Below are 21,215 nucleotides of genomic sequence, written 5' to 3'. Positions count from 1 at the left end.
TAGTGAGGTGGTCAGAGGGGCCACTCTGTGGGTGCACACCGAGGGGGAGGCAGACATGCTAAAGCATGCAGACTTGGACAGGCAGGTGTAGTTAAGCTGGTTAGCAGTGTACCTGCAGCACAGTGAGAAAACGTAGTTTGAAAAGAACTCCCATTTATAGTAGCAGCAGAAAGCACATGGATAAATCCCTAAAGATAAGATCTGGGTCGCCTTTGAAGGGAACATCTGTCTTTGAGGCTTCACGGGTGTGTCCAGGCTTGGTGCAAGGTCACTGTACCGAGGCGTTTCTCAGAGTCACACACTCCTGTCCCCGTTGAGGTTGGCAGGGTTTTCATGGGACTTGAAGGACTGACCCTACTGTGGATGTAAGAGCAGAAGGCCAAGCACAGCCTGCGTGAAGAGCACCCGGGCATCCCCACGTGACTGCGTGCCCAGCCTCGGCCCAGCACCACAGGGAGAGGGAACGGAAGTCCCCAAGTGGAAAAGAGAGAATCTGGAGCCCTCCCCTGGTTTGTACCCCAGAACGTCCTGTATCAGACACCTGCATGTGAAGAGCAGAACCCTGGACTGCTAGGAGGAAATACAGGAAATACCTGTGGCCTTAGGGTAGTGGATCTCTTAAAACATGCAGTACAGAATCCCATAGAGAAAATCCTGATATGCACGGAACAGCCAGCTTTGTGACTTAGTAGAAGGTGCTTGGTACGCACAGGCTGGGTCTCTGTAGAACAAGCCAAGGCCTGATTTCCTGAATGCCCAGACAGAACGGTGAACCAATCGGAAACCTGGCAGGGGTCTCTTAGAGGAGCCTCGCTTGGCCCCAGGAGGGCAGCCAAGGTCCCTGAGGTACTTGTGCACCATCCTCAGCTGGCAAAGGCTCCGAGTGGGCATCTGGTGCCCAGCGAAGTGAGTCCAGGGAATCCCAGGCGCCCAGTTTTCCTCATGGAAGCCGCAGTGGGCCAGCCACCATGGAGAGCAGTTTCTGAATAGAAAATTATTTTTCTAGTTATGTTCCTAGGAGGTTCTCACAGTGCACGGGAGTGGCCGAGGCAGCGTCCTCTGTGGTAGCAAGATGTCAACGGTGGCCTGGGCCCTGGGTGCTGCAGTTGAGCGGCACAGCGTCCTTGGAAGGCTGCAGAAGAGAGTGGGTGACCCTCTAGCAGCAGGGTGTGGGTGTGGAGCCCAGTGCCCTGGCCCATGCCACCCACGTGAAACCTGGGGCGTGCTCGGCACACCCCAAAGCCTGAGCAGGCATTGGGCAGTAGCTCCTGGGGAGGCGGGCTGTGGCCATGGGTCGCCGGTGCCCAGGAGCGGGCAGCACCTGCTGCTGGTCACACAGTGCTTGAGGCCTTTCTGTCCAGCGTTTCACAGCAGAGGCGTCCCCGGGAAGTGGAAGCACATCGTTAGCTTGCGCTTCGTCGCCTGTGTCGGGAAGGAAGTCCATGTGGGGGAGGGAAGCCCAGTGCGTGTGTGGAAGGCACCCTGTCCAGACGGGGTCTTTGTGGCTCTTGGGCTGGGGAGGGTGTGGGGTCCTGCGTGTCAAGGACACGGACATGGGGTCACCGTCCTCACCTGCTGTCCTGTTGTTTGCCATGGGATCTTTTGTGGTGACGTTTTTCTATAATTCTGTAAATAACAAGTGAGTTATGAGTTTCTTTCCCAAAAAAAGAAAAGAAAGAAAAAAGACTTAAAATCTCTTTGAAAGCAAATATTGCAGTGTTTAAATATTAAAAACTCACTTTTGGAGACAGTGTCTCGCTGTGGCACCCGGCTGGCCTGGAGCTCCTGGCTCCAGTGCTGCCCAGCGTCAGCCCGAGGACTGGGATTGCAGGTCTGCCTGGTGTCACGCCCGACTTCAAGGAGGCATCTCGTCGTTCTTAACGCCCGCGCCATCAGAAGCAGGCACGGTGGTGCGCGCCTGTCCTCTCAGCTGCTCGGGAGGCTGAGGTGGGGGATCGAAGTTCAGGTCAGCCTCCACGACTCGGTTAGGTCCAAGCAACTTAGCAAGGCCCTGTCACAAAATAAAAAATGAAGAGTCGAGATGTGGCTCAGTGGTGAGGTGCCCCTGGGTCAGTCCCTGGGACCAGGAAGAAGCACAGCGCCCTGTCTGGGTGTTTGGGAAACGTGCCAAGGGTGCACTGGGGGCTGCTGGCGTTGCCGCCCGCCTGTGTTGGAGTGACGCTCTCTCCAGCAGGTGACGTTGACTACAGCACGGTGCTGCTGGGGATGCTGGTGACACAGGACGTGCAGCTGGGACTCTTCATTGCCGTCATGCCGACGCTCATACAAGCAGGGGCAGCCGCGTCCGCCAGGTGAGTGTCCTCTGCACTTCCTAGAAAGCTTTGCTTTTCTAGCTAAAACCCTTCGTTTCTGAAAAGCTTCCAAATGCTTTTCCCAAAGCAGTGTCCGAGCTGTGTGCCCAGCACGGGGCTGGCGGGGTCCCTGCCTCGGGCAGTCAGGGCACGTGTGTGGCGTGTGGCTACGGTTGTCGCCGTCGTCCTCATGACTGTGTCTCCCACTGGAATCCCCACACCACACTGGGCGCTCTGGCTGGTGGGGCGAGCTGGCCCAGGAAGCTGCAGGTTCTGCTCCATGGGGTCCGCGGCCAGAGCACCAGCCGGAGAAGGCCCAGCTAGTGGGAGCGGGAGCCGCTGAGGCCCAGGCTGCTGTCCGAGGGTGGGACCCACACTTGCCTGACCTCGCCAGCCTGCTGCCGCCCCTGTGTGTGGCAGGACCTGCCCCAGGTGCTGGCCTCTGCTCTGGGCTGTGCCTCTGCCTTCTCTGTTCCACACACTGACTGCTGCCCAGAACTTGGCTGGATGTGTGTTCTTGGTTGGCGTGGGGCTGGCGTGGGGCTGTACGAGTTCCTTCTCCAGCCGGGCAGGTTTCCCAGGAGTCCGTGTGAGTGGACGTGGTTTCTGTCGGTGCCTTTCTTCACCCACCGGGGTGGAAATGTGACTTTCTTCTTCGGTGACATGGTGGGCTGTGTTGTTTTTCAGGAGCTGAACCATGTGCAGTAAATCCCACTTGGTTGTGGTGTCTTAACTTTTCTTCTTTGTGTGTTCACTTGGCTGATTTCTTGAGGCCTAGGGAGCCTGAGTCCAGGAGTCTCCCTTTCATGCACTCTGTGATTTTGGCATTGAGAGTCGTTTTAGGTTCATAAAAGATTTGGGAAGCGTTTCTGGCAAGTGTGGTATAGAGCCGTGGTTCCTCCTCCGCAGACATCTGGCCTCTCTGCTGTGAAGCCCCAGGATCTCCAGGCTGCTCCAGGGCACCCCGGGCATCCTTGGCGTCCACCTCGGTCTGCTCGGCTGCTGCAGGGCTCTCGGGAGTGCCCCTGGCGTCCTCGAGAGGCTTGCAGTACTGAGGAGTTGGGCCTGTCCTCTGCGGTCATCCTCTCCCACCGTTGGTCCTTTCTGTTGGCCGTGGGTGTATTTGGCTCTCGTTTCCCTCTCCGCACTGTGCAGCTGCATCTCACTTGTATGTATGTGTATATATATAATTTTCATTCAATTCAGTAAATTTTTTGAAGAATTTTTTAGTTGTCAGTGGACCTTTGTTTTATTGATAAGAGGTGCTGAGAATTGAACCTAGTGCCTCACACATGCCTGGCAGCGCTTCACCACCGAGCCACCGCCCCAGCCCCTCAATTCAGTGAATTTTTAAGATTTCCTTCAATATCTTTTCTTTGGTTCATGGTTTCTTCAGAAGTGTTGAATTTCCTGTTGTCTGTTACTGACTTGGGCTTTGATTTCACTGTGATGCTACTAGAATAGGAAAGGTTGGGGTAATTTTTCTCTGTCTACCTTATAACTTTTCTGTAATTTAGGAAAACCTCTCTTCCAGTTCTAATAACCATGAAAAGTTTACAGTAAAATAAATCAAAGAAATAAAATTAGTCATAACAATGGAGACTTTGCTTATGAAGCTTTACTTAGAATTAATCTTGATCTTTCCTAAAGGAAAAAATAAGCCCCCCCAACATTGCACAGGAAAGAACAGGACTTAGAACCAGCTTCCCACAGCACAGAAGGGGCACCCATGGACTCAGCAGGTCGCCTCTCTGGTCTTGAGGTTGTCTTGTCCCTTACCAGAAGCAGCGGGGCCAGGTCTGAGACCCAGCCTGGCGGGGGCCCTGACTGTGTGGAGCGGGCCTGTGCGGGGCCCAGGACGCAAACCGCACCTCCGGCTTCCACCAGCAAGCCGAGGGTTGGCTGGCGCCTGCGCTCCCAGCCCCCGGGGAGGCCAGGGCAGAGGGGTCGCCAGGCGGAGGCGCTGTCTCAACAAAAGTAGAACAGGCCCGATCAGCTCCACGGGAGAGCGCCCTGTTTCTAACCCAGCATTGCGGAAGGGGCCTCCGTGGTGCCAAGGGGGTGGCTCGCGTGGGCTGGGTCGGGCTGGTCGGAGCTGGGGGAGTTCGCAGAGGTGTGGCTTCCTGGCCCGGGTAGGCCACGCGTGTGCCCACCTAGGGTGCACTCCCCGTACCCGCAGGGAGGCTAGTGCAGAGGCAGGCATGTCTCAACACTGTGAGTGGGGAGGGAGAGAACCTGGTGTTGTCCCCTGTGTGCTCTGTGTCCCCTGTGTGCTCTGTGCTGCGTGCTCTGTGCCACCTGTGTGCTCTGTGCCCCCTGTATGCTCTGTGCCACCTGTGTGCTCTGTGTCCCCTGTATGCTCTGTGCCCCATGTGTGCTCTGTGTCCCCTGTATGCTCTGTGCCCCTGTGTGCTCTGTGTCCCCTGTGTGCTCTGTACCACCTGTGTGCTCTGTGTCCCATGTGTGCTCTGTGTCCCCTGTATACTCTGTGCCCCTGTGTGCTCTGTGTCCCCTGTATGCTCTGTGCCCCATGTGTGCTCTGTGCCCCTGTGTGCTCTGTGTCCCCTGTGTGCTCTGTGTCCCATGTGTGCTCTGTGTCCCCTGTATGCTCTGTGCCACCTGTGTGCTCTGTGTCCCCTGTGTGCTCTGTGTCCCCTGTGAGCTCTGTGCCACCTGTGTGCTCTGTGTCCCCTGTGTGCTCTGTGTCCCCTGTGTGCTCTGTGCCCCGTGTGCTCTGTGCCACCTGTGTGCTCTGTGTCCCATGTGTGCTCTGTGTCCCATGTGTGCTCTGTGTCCCCTGTATGCTCTGTGCCCCATGTGTGCTCTGTGTCCCCTGTATGCTCTGTACCACCTGTGTGCTCTGTGTCCCATGTGTGCTCTGTGTCCCCTGTATGCTCTGTGCCCCTGTGTGCTCTGTGTCCCATGTGTGCTCTGTGTCCCCTGTGTGCTCTGTGCCACCTGTGTGCTCTGTGTCCCATGTGTGCTCTGTGTCCCCTATGTGCTCTGTGTCCCCTGTATGCTCTGTGCCACTTGTGTGCTCTGTGTCCCCTGTGTGCTGTGTCCCATGTGTGCTCTGTGTCTTCTGTATGCTCTGTGTCCCCTGTGAGCTCTGTGTCCCCTGTGAGCTCTGTGTCCCCTGTGAGCTCTGTGCCACCTGTGTGCTCTGTGTCTTCTGTGTGCTCTGTGTCCCCTGTGTGCTCTGTGTCTTCTGTGTGCTCTGTGCCACCTATGTGCTCTGTGTCCCTGTGTGCTCTGTGTCCCCTGTATGCTCTGTGCCCCATGTGTGCTCTGTGTCTTCTGTGAGCTCTGTGTCCCTGTGTGCTCTGTGTCTTCTGTGTGCTCTGTGCCCCATGTGTGCTCTGTGTCCCCTGTGTGCTCTGTGTCCCCTGTGTGCTCTGTGTCCCCTGTGTCCTCTGTGTCCCCTGTATGCTCTGTGCCCCTGTATGCTCTGTGCCACCTGTGTGCTCTGTGTCCCCTGTATGCTCTGTGCCACCTGTGTGCTCTGTGTCACCTGTGTGCTCTGTGTCCCCTGTGTGCTCTGTGTCCCCTGTATGCTCTGGGCCCCCTGTGTGCTCTGTGTCTCCTGTGTGCTCTGTGTCCCCTGTGTGCTCTGTGTCTCCTGTGTGCTCTGTGTCTTGTGTGTGTGCCTTTTGCGTGTGCCCCCTTGTGCATATGCCCCCCATTGGTGTAGTGGGTGGAGGCCGCACGTCTACATCTGGCCCTGGTCCTAACAGTGCTGAGCCGGAGAGGCTGGCCTGCACTGACCTCCTCTTGCTTGCAGGTGGCCTGTGTACGTGGGAGGTGGGCCTTTGCTGAGCCTGGCGTGGCCACTGCAGAGCTGTGGGGGCTTGGCCGGGCGCTGCAGCCGGTTCCCCTTCTCCCTGTGCTGCCCCTTTCTCATGGGCCGGATGGGTTAGAACAGGGTCTACCCTCCACCCTGGGGATGGGGCGAAGGGGGCATGACTTTGCTCGGAGAGGTGCCCCGTGTGAGGGAGTGCGGGCGCGTGGGTGACAAGAAGGTGAGTCCAGGACTGAGGTGGCGCTGCAGATCTGTGGCAGCAGTGACCTCCTAGGACCTAAGGGGCCTCTGTTCCAGCCAGCCTGTGACGGAGGTCTGAGGACTCAGCTGACCAGCTGGGAAGAGGGCTCCTGGGGGGCATCCAGCATGTGGACACGGTGCACAGGCCCTGCCCCTGCGGGCCGCGTCTGCGCAGGATGGAGGGGAGGCATGCTTGGTGAAGGGGGCAGCTTCCTGTGAGCAGAGCCATGGGTTCGGACAGGTCTTGGCGCCTTGAGAGCGTGGCCCAGGGCGGATCCCGGGCAGGCTGGTGGTCGGGAAGCCTCGTCAGGACTGTGGGCACCCAGGCGGCTTCAGCTGGGGCAGTGGGGCGGCGTCCCTTCCTCTGGGGCTGTAGGGTCAGTCAATGGTCTCTTTGTTCTGTCTCTCCTGGTCTCCTGGGTCACTGTCCAGCAGTCCAGTGCTGGCATGAGCCTGACCGCAGGGACAGACCAGTCCTTCCTTGGTGACGAGGTCTCCTCCTTGAGCAGGACGGAGGAGGGTTTTGTCCCAAGGGGCAGCAGTGGGGTCTGAACCCTGCTGCCATGCCATCATGCCTTTCCACAGAAGCCGTGGGCCAAGTCTTAGTGACCACAGGCCCCCACAGCCTCTGAAGCGCTTGGTAGGGACTCATTCTCTTGCACCTGGGTGCTAGGCATCAGCCTGAGGAGTCTGGCTGGGCACTAGGGACACACTCCTGGGGGTCGGGTGGCCTGCTGAGAGCCGTGGTGCTGACCGCGGGGAGGGCTGTCGTCCTCCTGCACGTGGAAGCACGTCCGTCCAGTCTTCAGGCCCGAGGCACGTGAGCCCAGTGCTGCCTGCGTCTGCCTCGCAGGGCTGCTCGCTGTCCGTGGTGGTGGCAGCGTGTGGTCTGGGTCACTCCGTGGTGTGCTGCAGGAGGGATGGGTCGCCCCTGGGCCCCGGAGGTGCACCACGCGGCTCCTTCCCTTCCAGCCTCGTGGTGGGGGTGCTGCGCACGCTGCTCCTGGTCGGCCAGGCCCTCTTCTCGCTGGCCCTGGTCTTCGTTCTGTGTCTCCTCATCAAGATGTCCCTCATTGGGCCTTTCTGCCGGAAGCTGCGTCTGGAGAGTAAAGGGAACAAGGAGGCCCTGGTCCTGGGTGTGTCTGCCTTCATCTTCTCCATGCTGACGGTAAGTCCCTCTCCAGCTCCTCCTCACGTGTGGCCTGCCTACGTTTCATGGGAGTTTCAATTGAATGTCTGAAATGCACGGATCTTTGTCTCGTGTGGTTCATGGTGCTGGGCCTGGGCCTGCGCCTGCTTGTTCGTGCTCGCTCCTAGCTCGAGGGGAGGAGTGATCAGTGCCTCTGAGCTGGTGAAAAGCCATGCACGTGTCAGCCGGGCTGCTGTCCCCAGCCCCCGTGCCTGTGGCGCCTAGAGCAGCTGTGTGGCTGAGCAGCCTCGTGTGATGAGACAGGCCAGGCCGAGTCTCTGTGGCTGCAGTGTGGAGGGTCTGCCCGGCCGCCTCTGGAGCACGGGCTTCTCCTCGCTGTGAGGGGAGCCTGGGGAGGGTCCCCGGGGCTCCCTAGTCTACCCAGCTGCACGGCAGCACCTTGCACTATCAGGACCACCGGTTGCTGCCTCAGCGTTCATCTCACTGAGGTGAGGACTGTTCACTCAGAAGCAGGTGCAGGAATGTCCACAGCAGCTTTTCTCGAACCAGCCAGAACTTGTCCCCATGTCCTTCAGGGTGAATGGTGGGCAGGCGGCTCCCAGGAGTACTGTCCAGCCCACTGGATGCTGGCACGTGTAGCCCAGGGGCTTCCCAGAGAGCCAGGCAGAGTGGAAGGGTCACCGGGCTGCATACTGCCAGGTGCGTTCTCGTAGCTGGCGGGCAGTGACCGTCTGTGCACAAGGCTGGTGGCAGTCGGGAGCACCGGGGCTGCGGGTCTGTGCTGCAGGCGCCACTGCTGCTGGGGCACTGCCTCAGGGGCCTGGGCGGCAGAGCTGTCCCTCAGCCCCGGGAGCACATCTGTGCTCAGGGTCACACGTAGGAACAGCTCCACTTGGTCACGCGGGCCGCATGTGCTCGTCCTGGGAGGGGACAGAGAGCCACTGCTAGAGCTGCTCCAGGTGCCGCCAGCGGTGCCTGCTCTGCTCTCCCACGGCCCCTTGCGTCCTGAGGCATCCTCTCCGGAGACGGCTCGTGGCCGGGCTGTCTGCTGTGGCCTCCTCCCACGGCCACATCCTCAGTTGCACAGTTCTCTTCTCTGTGCTTCCCTTGGCGGTCTCCTTCCCTTAAGCGGACGGTCTGTACTGCGCCTGCAGAGCTGCCCCAGGTGCTCGGCGTCGGAGGCCAGGGCCGGTGGTCTTGGTCGGAGCTTCCGTGCGTGGGGCGTGAGTGTTCCTGCTCTTCCTCTACGCTGGGGGCACCGGCTGTGTCCCTGGGCTGCAGAGAGTCCAGCTGCAGCACGTCCCAGGAGGGCTGTCTGCATGAGCACAGAGCAGAGGTGGAGCTGCCCGTCATGGAGCCCACCTGACTGCTGTCCCCACTGGCTTCCTCAAAGCGACTGCCCGCAGTGCCACCAGAATCCATGGGAGCCAGCCATTCTGGTCGGCACCCACTTGGTATTGTCTCCCTGGGTTTTGCCCTGTCCTGGCACCGTCATCCCTCTGGCCTCATGACTGCCGATGTTGCACACCCTCTGGGCCCCGTGGGGTGCTGGAGAACCGTGCAGGCACCTGCGTGGGCACTGGAGAGGCGTCTAGGCACCTGCTGGGGTGCTGGAGAGCTGGCTCGGCTCCGTTGAAGTCTTCAGGTTCTTCCTGTCTGCGGCCGTGATTCTCCCACTCTAGATCTGTTTTCTCTGGCAAGTTTCACTGGAGGTTTCTGTTGTCCACTCTGGGTCGGAGTTGCCTCCCCCACCATGTGGAAGAAGGCAGTGTCTGCGGGGTGCCGTGCTGCCAGGTCAGGAGCGCTCCCCGCCCGAGAAGAAACCCGAGCTTCCTCCCCGCCCAGTGGTGCTGCCTCTGCCCCACGTGCAGGGGGTCCTGCGCGTGCTCCCAGGGTGGCTGCCTCCACTTCGTGTGCTGGCCTCGGGTCTGTGGTGTGGAGCGTGCCCTGGCCAGCCCCCGCTGCTGTGCCTCACCTGTGCACTCGTGTTTTGTGGGTTTTGCTGATGACTGAGCTGGACTTCAGCATGTTCCGGAGGCCGTGTGTTTTCTTGAGCGAACACGGACACTTTGGACTTTCTGTGTGAAGGCCTTGCCTGCCCCAGGACATAGGATGTTCCGTGTCATCCTCCAGCTCCACTGTCCTCTGAGAGCTCAGCCCTGGGTGTGTGCTGGCCTCAGATTGGATGTGCCTGCCCTGGATGCTGCATGTCTGCCCCACACCGTCTCCCGGAGCATGGCCATGAGAGTTCGAGTCGTCCTGCTGTGTAGTGGGCGTGTGTTGGAGAGTGTGCTGCGTGGGTATGTGAGTGCTTGTGTGCCCCATGGCTGTGTGCGACTGTCTTCGTGCGTGCGGTGTGCGAACGTGTTTCTGGCTCCCCTCGCTGCCTGGACCTGCTCACCTGTGCTCACGCCGGGGCCTTGGCTCCCATGGTTCTGTGTGGTCATCGTCCGCACGTGGGACTCCCCTGCTAGTGTTACAGTCTGGCTGTTCACTGTTTCAGGGAGAGCAAATGCATCACAAATGCTGAAAGTAAATGTTGAAGAGAGTCTCATGCAGAAGTACCCTCCTCGCATGGTAATTAGGCACAGGGAAGCCTGCGTCTGAGCCACAATGCCGGGCTCTCCTGGGGGCTGTTGTCCTCGCTGTGCACCATGGTGGTCTGGCGGGCCTGCGGGTGTGTCTGTGTAAACATCCCTGATGGGTGACGTTGTCTCATTCTGTGTCCAGGTCACGGAGCTACTGGACGTGTCCATGGAGCTGGGCTGCTTCCTGGCTGGAGCGCTGGTCTCTTCCCAAGGCCACGTAGTCACTGAGGAGGTTATGGCCTACCTCGAGCCCATTCGAGACTTCCTGGCCATGGTCTTCTTTGCCTCGATAGGTAATCTGTCTTCTTTTTGTTGTAACTGTTTGTTAATACTTGCAGATTATTTCTACGATGTTCGTGTGTAAACATGTCTCTCTCCAGAGCCTGAAGGAAATCTTACATAGAGAGTGAGAGACAGGCAGAAAAGGGGGTGTGCTCGGGGAAGCTTGTCTGCAGGCACCCTGGTGGTCAGCAGATCTGAGAGGCCATCCCCTGACGTCTCCTGCTGTCCTCATACAGCCTACAGAGGGGCTGAGCTTTGTCTTCCTGTCCCAGCACCCTGCAAATTGTAGGAGCTAAACCAGCCACATCCAGGTGGCTGCTCTAGACTCTTGAGTGCCTGGTTGGGAGAAGTGATGTGAACAGACAGGGCCACCTGGGCTTCTGAAGCCCTGACGTGTCCCTGGCCTCTCTCCCCTTGGTGTTTATTGTCTAAGATGCTTGTGCAATCTACATGGCTACCTAGATTCAGCACAGCCCCAAGGAGATGTGGAAACTGACTCTGAGCGCTACATGGAAATGCGAAGGGCCACGCGTAGCCATGTCCTGCCCAAGGAGAAGCAGAGGAGCCAGCATCGCTTCAGAGGGGAAGCCAGCCTCTGGCCAGTGGGGCCGGTGATCCGGTGCTGCTCAGTACAGGGGGAATCGGCCCAGAGCAGGGAGGCCATGGAGAGCCTGACAGCTGGGCCGCCCCGTCCCCTGGGCACCTGTCCCTTCCGCACTCAGGCCCCCGCCCCATGGCGTTTCTCAGCACGCGGAATGGACTCTGCTCTCCTACTCCCTTGGGAGGGTCTGAGGAAATTGACCCGGCTGCTGAAGGCACCGGGAAGAGGGCCAGTGGGTGTCGAGCCCCAACTTTGGAGCCCATGTTCACCCTACTGGACAGGGGTAGGCCCATGCCCAGTCTGGACACCACGGTGTTACGCCTTCCTGGGCCCAGGGCTGCTCCTGTGTGTGTGGTGGTCAGCGTGGTTGTTGGGAGAACACTAGGACAGCCGCTGCAGCCCAGAGCTCTCTCTAATTGTCTTTCCTTTTTTTTTTTTTTTTTAATTTATTTTATTTTTATTTTTTTAACTGTTAACTAAATTTTATTTGACAGAAGTTTAATATGAAAGCGTGCGGGGCTTGGAGTTGTGGCTCAGTGGAAGAGCACTTGCCTGGCATGTGTGAGGCACTGGGTTCAATCCTTAGTACCACATATAAATAAAATAAAGGTCCACTGACAACTAAAAACTATTTTAAAAAAGAAAAATCATACGCGGTCCCTGCCTCTCTTGCTCTTCCAAGGCCACAGTCCTGGCGTGTGGACCACAGGGTCTCCTGGTTACTTTCTCAGCTTCATCTCCAGAAGAGCGGCCCCTGCTGGAGCTCCGTCCAGGCCCAGGCCTGCTGCAGCACAGACTGCCCGGCCAGGGGCAGGAAGCAGGGCCGCCCAGTGTCTGGAGCAGGGGCCAGCTCTGCTGCTGCCCGGCCCAGTCACCTCTAGCTCACAAGCACTGCTGACCATTCAGTGTTTGTTCTCAGGGAATTTTCAGCAAGAACTTCATCCTCCTGCCTGGCCCACCTCCCTGGGCACAGAGAGGGTTCCAGAGCGGGCCTGTGGGTTCTAGCGGGATGGAGATGGTAGTTGCTTGTCAAGTTCCTGGGGGACCTGACTTGCACACCTTGAGTTCCGTGCTCACCTGGATGTCAGTGGCTTTGCTGCTGGCAGAGTGGCCCTGAGACCAACGTGACCTCCCTGGCGGGCGTTATTCACCCGCCCCAAACCCACGCCTGGGTGCGGACACCGGGGCTGAGGGGCCGGGGAGGGCCCTTAGGCAATGCTGGGCCAGGGCTGGGTGAGTGCTCAGGCCCCTGTGGCACTGGGGCACCTCTGGGAGGTGGTAGCCTGGCTTGCTTGCCCTCCTGCCAGCTGCGGTGACTCGAGGCTGAGGCCCAGGGCCCCAGCTCCTCACGGTCCTCCATGCCGTCATGCCGACATCACAAGCTCACCATCTGGTGAGGAGCTCAGCGCAGGGCAGGTGCCAGCCAGCGGGTGCTGCCCTTGCAGTATGGCGTCCACAGCAGCAGGGCAGGCCTGGGATAGGGTGGTGTAGCAGTCTGCAGTGACCACAGGCCAAGCCAGAGGCAGGAGTGCAGGGCATCCAGGCAGTGGAAGGGCAGAGCTGGGGCACCAGAGGGAAAGCTGACCACAGTGCCCATCCTACCCCTACTGAGGGAGAGCAGGTGGTGCACGCAGGGCCCGGGCACAGGCCGAAGACAGGCCTTGGGAAGGGCAGCCTCGCCAAGGGCCTGGTGTGCGGTCAGTGAAACACAGCCCAGCTGTGTCAGGGAGGCACCTCTGGATCTCAGGAAGGAGGAGGCCTTCACACTGCACTTCCAAGGGAGACGCAGAGGCGTTGTGGGTGGCAGGCAAGACCTCTGCTCCCCTGAGTTTCCACTCCACAGGGTCTCAGGCACCAGTGTTTTCCTCGGAGGGCGCTGAGGCTCCTGCAGCTGCCTGTCCGGTGGTGTCCCTAGGCAGTGCCCACGCAGCAGCCTCTGCAGTGGCACGGGGCAGAGGGAAGTGTTTGGGAAGAATTTCCTGCGGCCTCTCAAGAGCATGAGCGTGAGCCTGGAGAGCCAGACCCGGCAGGCGGACGCGCAGGACTGTTGCCCGTCTGGGTACAGCTGTCCACTTGCAGAGGCAGGGCCGCACACCCAGGTCAGGGAAGGCTCATGCGGGGTCCCCACTCTCCGTGTGACTGTGGAGGGGCCAGCTGCAGGAAGCAGGCAGTGGCCCTCTGTCCCTGACCAGCGTGCTGGGGACGTGGGTGGTAGTTCGCTGTGCTGGGCTGCTGGTCGCCTGGTCACCTGGTCACCTGTGCTGTCTCCCGCAGGGCTGCACGTGTTCCCCACCTTCGTGGCCTACGAGCTCACGGTGCTGGTGTTCCTCACCCTGTCGGTGGTGGTCATGAAGGTACTGATGCTTCCTCCTGCCTCACGCCCGTCATGCCCACGCCACTTCATCGCACCTGCCTCCCGGCACAGAGCGCATCCCTAGGCCCCGCGTCCAGCAGCAGCATCCAGCCTTTGAAGCCTGGATGCTGCCCCTGGCCAGAAGGCCCTGGGAGGCAGACTGAGCCAAGCTTGGTGATTTTGGGGTTGGGGTGATGTCACCTGCCTCAGAATGGAGGAGTTCACGCTGGGGGTGCTGGGAGGTGGGACCGGGAGCACCCATCTGGACCCCCGTTAGGCTCTCCCCGGTGCGGGTCTTGTTCTGGATGGGTCTGCAGAGCCCCTGTTAGCATTTGCTTTATGATGCAGGTACCTCTCATGAAAATGGACTTGAGGTATTTCCATTTAAAGGATTCAGAATCGGATGATGGCAGAGTGGCCTCACCAACACTGGGCTGCTTAGTGAGAGAGGTGCCTCTCTCTTAATAAAGCTTTTCCATCTTAGACACTGCCTAACATCTAATGCTGTTGATTTAATTTGGGGGAAAGGCACGTTTTCTGCTAGTAAACCTGAACCTCTTCTTTCACCTGTGCGGGCTGCATGGACTTGAGGCAGTTTGTGTACCTGGCGTGTGCTGGGGACCGGAAGAGCCTTTGGCACGCCCTGCCTTGTTACTCAGGGCTGTGGCAGCCTTTGATGCTTCCCATCTAGGTTCTGTTTTGAGTTTTAATTTTTTGTTTTTTGTCCTGAGGATTGAACCCAGGGGGTGCTTACCACTGAGCCAATTCCCAGCCCGTTTTATTTTTTATTTTGAGACAGGGTCTTGCTAAGTTGCTTAGGGCCTCACTAAATTGCTGAGGCTGGCTTTGAACTTTGAATTCTCCTGCCTTAGCCTCCCAGTTGCTGGGATCACCAGCCTGGACCACCGTGCCCAGCTGTGTGGTTTAATTTGCACTGGGCTTCAGTCTCCACCAGTAACGTGAGGTGTGCTCTTGCAGTTTGTATCGGCAGCACTGGTCTTGTCTCTCATCCTGCCAAAGAGCAGCCAGTACATGAAGTGGATCATCTCCGCAGGGCTGGCCCAGGTCAGCGAGTTCTCCTTCGTCCTGGGGAGCCGGGCGCGGAGAGCAGGCATCATCTCCCGGGAGGTGAGTGGTTGCTGCCCCTCAGGCGTCCGCCCTCAAGTCCCTGCTGCAGGTGGGCCAGCAGCTCCTGCAGGGCACATCTGTGCCGGGGGACGATCTCCAGGGCACTGCTTACCAGCACACGCAGCGTCTCAGATGAACCATCAGGTCGCACTTCCTGAACTGCTGCCAGTGCCCGGTGCTGATCCTGCCCTGGAGGCTGAACTGTTGGCTAGCTTGGGAACGGCACTTGAGAGGCCTGAACCATGAACTTGACACACTGAAGCCTGCGGGGCGTTCAGAGTCCAGCGGTCATCCCCTTGTGTACCCCCAGGGGAGGAGCACAGGAGCCTTCGCTTCAGAGTGGAGTCAGTGTGCTAGGCGCACCCTCAGGGAGCCAGGCTCCGTGCCATGAGACGCTCCCCTCCCGCGTCCAGGGTCCAGGGCCCTCTCACCTGTGGCTACATTTGATGTGCCCTGAAAAGACGGAGAGCACCTGGTGTGCAGGCATCCCCTGAGTGCTGGGCATAACGGCGCCCAGCCTTTACCTTCCTAGTGCTGGACGTGACCACGCCCAGCCTCGCCCCCCCCCGCAGGAGGTCCCCCAGTGCTCAGCATGACCACGCCCAGCCTCGCCCCCCCCCCGCAGGAGGTCCCCCAGTGCTCAGCATGACCACGCCCAGCCTCGTCCCCCCCCCACAGGAGGTCCCCCAGTGCTCAGCGTGACCACGCCCAGCCTCGTCCCCCCCACCCCCGCAGGAGGTCCCCCAGTGCTCAGCGTGACCACGCCCAGCCTCGCCCCCCCCCCCCGCAGGAGGTCCCCCAGTGCTCAGCGTGACCACGCCCAGCCTCACCCCCCCCCCCCGCAGGAGGTCCCCCAGTGCTCAGCGTGACCACGCCCAGCCTGGTACCCCCTGGCAGGAGGTCCCCCAGTGCTCAGCGTGACCACGCCCAGCCTCGTACCCCCCGACAGGAGGTCCCCCAGTGCTCAGCGTGACCACGCCCAGCCTCCCCCCCCCCCAGGAGGTCCCCCAGGGCTCAGCGTGACCGTGACCATGCCCAGCCTCGTACCCACGCAGGGATCCCCGAGTGCTCAGCGTGACCACGCCCAGCCTCGTACCCACGCAGGGATCCCCGAGTGCCCTGCCTGACCGCGCCCAGCCTCGTACCCGCACAGGGGTCCTCGAGTGCCCTGCCTGACTGCGCCCAGCCTCGTACCTGTGCAGGGGTCCCCACCAAAGCTCATTATGTCCACGTGCTGTGCTCACCTGTTGCAGGTGTACCTCCTTATACTCAGTGTGACCACACTCAGCCTTTTACTGGCCCCAGTGCTGTGGAGAGTTGCAATTACAAAATGTGTGCCAAGATCGGAAAGGCGGTCCAGCCTCTGACTGCACTGGGTGTTGAGCGACTTGGGACCACCTCTGTGGGAAATGAAGGCGTACTTCCTCTGTGCACACGGTCATCGCGAAGGCGTCCTCCCGTGCACACCGTCATCGCGAAGGCGTCCTTCCTCCCGTGCACACCATCCGTCGCGAAGGCGTCCTTCCTCCCATGCACACCGTCATCGCGAAGGCGTCCTCCCGTGCACACCGTCGTCGCGAAGGCGTCCTTCCTCCCGTGCACACCGTCGTCACGAAGGCGTCCTTCCTCCCGTGCACACCATTCGTCGCGAAGGCGTCCTTATCCCGTGCACACCATCATCGCGAAGGCGTCCTTATCCCGTGCACACCATCATCGCGAAGGCGTCCTTCCTCCCGTGCACACCGTCGTCGCGAAGGCGTCCTTATCCCATGCACACCATTCGTCGCGAAGGCGTCCTTATCCCGTGCACACCGTCGTCGCAAAGGCGTCCTTCCTCCCGTGCACACCGTCGTCGCGAAGGCGTCCTTCCTCCCGTGCACACCGTCATCGCGAAGGCGTCCTTCTGTGCACACCGTTGTCGCGAAGGCGTCCTCCTGTGCACACCATCCATCGTGAAGGCGTCCTTATCCTGTGCACCGCGTTCGGACAGAGTGCCATCAGCAAGCAGGCTGTGTCTCTGCCTGCCTGTGGTGGTGCAGAAATTCCCCGAGTGACTCTCTTGCCATCGGGCACTGTAGGATAGAGGCATTGCGCTTCCAGATCGCCTCAACTGTTTTGCCTGGATGTGCCTTTTTTCTGAAATTATTATTAACTTTTTATTGTTAATTCATCAGTTAATGATTTTTTTTGTAAAGAAGATAAAATTAGAAAAATTCTTATTGTGCAACTTTAGAATTACAATCTGTTGGTCAACTACTTGTTATTAAACCTGTCTGTGCTGAGATCTTAATTCTGGCAGTGAGTTTGGAAACTTTTTACTCTTAAAATCTTTGTTTCTGCTGGGGATATAGCTCAGTTGGTAGAGTGCTTGCCTTGCAAGCATGAGGCCCTGGGTTCAATCCCCAGCATCACCAAAAAAAAAAAAAAAAATCTTTGTTTCCTAGGTGAGATGAATATTTTATATATGTCTATTTGCCTCTTAGCTATTTTATTTTTTAATTTAAAATTTTGGGGGACCGGGAGTATCAAGGGTTTAACTCAGGGTGTTTAATCACTGAGCCACATCCCCACCCCTTTTTGTTTTTTTATTTTTATTTTGAGACAGGGTCTTGCTAAGTTGCCTAGGGCCTAGCTAAGTTGCTGAGGCTGGCTTTGAACTTGTGATCCCCCTGCCTCAGCTCCCCGAGTCCCTGGGATTACAGGCGTGGACTACCACATCCATCCTCGTAGCTATTTTAAGTGAAAATACTTCCATGTCAATCACTATTAGGTATATCACTCTTAAAATATTTGATTTTGAATCATAAGAATATGCATTCTTAATGGTCAGTTATGATCAGGGTATAATTAATTGAAATTTATTGAGAATCTGTTTTGATCTTTGTATTGAACTAATCTTTGCACAAAACCTCAGCTAATTTTTAAAATAAAGATGGCTTGTAGATCACCATGCTGTTCTCCAAGGACTGAACGAGTGCAGCACTATTTGAAAAGCTTAAGTTCTGACTCCTGGTATGTTGTCAGGTGCCCCTGTGGTCTGACACTCACAGGGCCTGTCTTGGTTCATGTTGAGGTGCTGTAACAAGACCTTCCCGAGACTGGGTGATTGATAAAGAACAGGCATTCCTTTCTCTGTCTGCAGGCCAGGAAGTCCGGGTCTGGGTGCTGGCAGAGCACAGGTGGAGGCACCGTCTCTGCACCCCCAGGGTAGCGCCTGACAGCTGTGTCCTCGGGGAGCAGCAGAGGGAGATCTGCTCCCACGAGCCCTTCCTGCAGACCCCAACCTCCGCTTCCCCACGGAGCCCAGCTCTGTTGCCACGGGGACAGGCCTGCATCACACAAGTCTGGGGACATACCTCTGGGTCATAGCATGTTCTCTCTTCCTTTCCGTTGCACGTATATTTAGTAGGCAGATGGATCATGTGTGTCCCTCATGCAGGAGAGCTGCCACTGAAAGTGGTCTTACTGTGCACACTCTGCCAGTGGCCTTGAGGGAGAGGGAGAGCATCAGGTGTCTGTGTGCTGTGTGCGTGATGTGGGTCAAACCATGGGAAGTAACCAGGGTGCTTCTGGTCTGGAGCAATGAATAGAGAGCTGATGTAAAGGAGTTGGGGAAAAGGCTCTGGCTCGCTCATTGCTGCATGACACCACCCGGCTCATTGCTGCTGACTTTCCTCCCCCATGTCCAGGGTCCTGCCGAGTGCTGGCCCTGCTACCTGTGACCTCGTCTTGGTTATCCACACGGTAGGGGAGTCCAGGACAGTCCAGCTGTTTAGGGAGAGGTGAACCAGGAGGCCTACACCAAGACATCTTCCTACACCTAGCAGCAGGGAGGTAAGAGCACCCAGAGTGATCGCCCTGTGTCCTGGTCCCAGGAGGCCTGGGGCTGGGATCCCACTTTGTACACTAACCGGAGTGTCTCCTGACCTAGGGAGAGATGGGGAACTGGGTCTGGGGCATCACCTGGGTCCAGAGCAGACAGAGAAGGATCAACTTCCTTTTTTGCTGTTGTCCAAGGGAGCAGTTGCCAACGGTGCCGCATCTGTGTTTCAGAATAGACACTTTTAAGGGGCAGCCTGCTAGGTGTGCAGCTCTGACGAGGGGAGGCAGCCGAGCCAGCTTGGCCCAGGAAGCCGGGTGCTGGCCAGAATGGAAAGAGCTTCCGCAGGCTTCTCCAGCTGGCACCCCTGGGTGACCGCCGTGGCCCACTCTGGAGGGGGCGGGAGTCCTTGGAGCTACGACTGCAGTCTCGTGCCTCGGTGTCTCAGGCTTGGTCCTGGGTGGCCAGGGGTCAGCTGGCATGCCAGTTTTCCTGAGGTTTGTTTCATGAAAGCCAAAGCATTGGAACCCCCTGCTCAGAGGGTGGAGGGGAGGTGGGTTTGTGCAGAGGAAGCTTTGGGAGGAGCCGGGAAGGGACGGTGCTGTTCCCTTGGACTTCAGAACGGGGGTGGCAGGAGGGAGGAAACGGCTGTGGCCGCCTTCTAGCGGGCATTTCTGGGGCTCCATGGCCATGCTCCATATGTCGGTTGTCTTTGTCACTGTGACCAAAATACCTGACGAATAACTTAGAGGAGGAAAATTGATTTGGGTTCATGGTTTGAAAGGATTCTCTCCATGGCCGTCTGCTCTTTGCTCTGGGCCTGAGGGAAGGCAGACATCATGGTGGATGGGTGGGACAGAGGGAGCTGCTCAGCGCCTGGCAGCTGGGAAGCAGCACAGGAGAGAGGAAGAGGGAGAGAGGGGCCAGGAAGGATGTACCTGGTCACCCACTCCTCCATTGCAGCCCATGTCCTACGCCCCACGGCTCCCGAGTCCCCTCAGACGTCCATGGACGAACACACTGCTGAGCTCAGAGCCCTCCGATCGGTCACTTCCCCAAAGCCCCCTCTCACCCCTGCTGCACTGGAGACTTAGCCTTCCGCCCGGTAGCCTCTGGGAACACTCCTGGTCCCCACGGCACACTGGCACCTGTGAGAAGCAAAGTCTGGCGCTGCGTTTTCAGAGCAGTGTGTGTTCAGCTTGACTGGCTCCAACTGCACCCATTTTAATTGCAGCCCTTTCCTCGGCCGCCCTCGTTCTAAAGTCAGCCAGTCGCGTGGATGGCACCCGAATCCTCCCAGGGCGCGGGGCAGCGCTGCGTGGGGTATAGGAACAGCGGCACCTCCCAGCTGCGCTTGCTGGCGGGTTCCGTGCCTCTCTGGCAGGAGTGCCTCGCCCACCCACTTGCCAGCACGCTTGGTTTCTTGTGGCACTTCGGTACTTCTAAGGATTTTGGAGCCTGCTGTGGGGCTCTGTGCATCACGTAGGGGTCTCAGGGACCCCCCTCCTCAGAGGAGACACCCACTACTCCTGCCTTTGAGGCCCACAAAGGACCCAAAATCAAAAGTGGATTGAAAGTGGATCGGCAACACAGGGAAAGGCCCAGGCAAGAACCGCGGCAACCGAGTGATTCTGTGCATAGACCAAGGTCAGAAAATCCATTCTTGAGGGAGAAGTATTCCTTTGGTGGTCAGGCAAGAAATCCCCAGTGAGGGGGTCTGAGCACAGAGAAAGTGGGAGGTTAGATGCAGAAGGAGAAGCCCAATCACAGGAACCTACCAAAAATGAAGAATAAAAATCCTAGGGCTGGGGACAGGGATGGACAGTGGAAAGAACCCATATGTACAGACCCTTTCCTGTAAAGAGTCCTGAGCAGGGACATAGACAGTAGTAATGGTGGGAGTAGATGTGCCCCATGGAGGGCAGGTGGCCACCTGAACCTTTGACTTCAGTGTCCACCACAGCTGGTGGACTCTTTCCTAATGTTCCCATTTCACAGGCCCTCTTCATGTCTGGGTCACCCTGTAAAAGTATGGCCTGCTCTATTTTTAATTTCTAAAGGGCCAGATCTAGCAGAGACCTTAGTAAACATCTGTGGCTGTTGCCGCCTACCTGTGGAGATCTACTACCTGCTAGCAACAGATCTTTGCTTCCTGTCTGTTCTGTGTATGTGTGCACACTCTCTGTGTCTGTATAGGTGCTTGTGTCTACACATGTTCATGGTATCAAAATTGACCTGTAGGTCCGTGAGTACTTACATGTTTAACGTGCGGATCCAAACGCCTTTCAGTTCATGCAACGTAAATAAAACGTTAGCCAAAGGGCCTGTGGGTTGAAATGACCAAGCCACAGGTTTTTTCTAGGTGGGCAGCAGAGCGTTGATAAATAGAATAGTCAATGGTCAGCAGTCAGAAGTGATGGGCCCCAACTCAGGTCTTGTTGAAATGCAGAGACCACACCAGGAGGTTAACCATAGAAGTATGAATGGCAACTTCAAGGCCTATTTCAAAGGTCAGTGACCTTGAATCCACTTGTGGGAACACTCCAGCCAGCTCCTGTGTCCCAGAGGCAGGAAAATGTGACGGTGGGGTGAACCCAGATGAGAGTTTCAAGAAGGGTTAAAACTCGGGTCCAAGGATGCAGCCGAACTCAGGCCTCCACACTCTTCCAACGCCTGCTTGAGGCGTCAGCCCCTCAACGAGCACACCAAAGCCGGCTTCCTGCTGCCCGGCCTCGCCCGCATGGTGGGGTCCTGCTGTGTATTCTTCCCTTCATTCCTTTTTTTCAAACAGGAATATGAATGACCTTTAATTTTTAAATATTTTTCTGCATTTCTCAAATTTTCAAAGACAAATACATTAAAAATAAGTTTTATCTGGAAGGAAGAAACCCGAGTCTGTTACCAGGGATGATCAGCTGTCAGGAGGACCAGCAGACCCGGCA

The 21,215-nt window shown here is 57.9% G+C and overlaps 1 protein-coding gene and 1 non-coding gene across 5 annotated transcripts in view; both read left to right on the top strand.

Moving 5' to 3' along the window:
- Tmco3 (transmembrane and coiled-coil domains 3) overlaps positions 1–15,964 on the top strand; it is a 34,355-nt gene extending 18,391 nt beyond the window's left edge. The window contains exons 8-15 of one of the 4 annotated variants that reach the window (XM_047553833.1): positions 2,192–2,312; positions 7,324–7,519; positions 9,184–9,295; positions 10,005–10,078; positions 10,232–10,382; positions 13,247–13,326; positions 14,304–14,453; positions 15,707–15,964. In XM_047553833.1, the coding sequence (XP_047409789.1) occupies positions 2,192–2,312; positions 7,324–7,519; positions 9,184–9,295; positions 10,005–10,078; positions 10,232–10,382; positions 13,247–13,326; positions 14,304–14,453; positions 15,707–15,820 (998 nt within the window). In that variant the 3' untranslated portion in view covers positions 15,821–15,964. Of the gene's footprint in view, positions 1–2,191; positions 2,313–7,323; positions 7,520–9,183; positions 9,296–10,004; positions 10,079–10,231; positions 10,383–10,804; positions 11,393–13,246; positions 13,327–14,303; positions 14,454–15,706 lie in introns of those variants that run through there. The other 3 variants (XM_047553836.1, XM_047553835.1, XM_047553837.1) reach the window with 3 other exon arrangements.
- Positions 15,965–16,794: 830 nt separating this feature from the next.
- Trnaa-ugc (transfer RNA alanine (anticodon UGC)) lies at positions 16,795–16,867 on the top strand. Its single transcript has one exon. It is a non-coding gene; the product is annotated as a tRNA-Ala (tRNA).
- The last annotated feature ends 4,348 nt before the right edge of the window (positions 16,868–21,215 follow it).

The sequence above is a fragment of the Sciurus carolinensis genome, chromosome 5 (assembly GCF_902686445.1).
Source record: "Sciurus carolinensis chromosome 5, mSciCar1.2, whole genome shotgun sequence".
Lineage (NCBI taxonomy): Eukaryota > Metazoa > Chordata > Mammalia > Rodentia > Sciuridae > Sciurus > Sciurus carolinensis.
The sequence above is the reverse complement of the archived record's forward strand: the minus strand, read 5'-3'. Positions and strand labels throughout refer to the sequence as shown.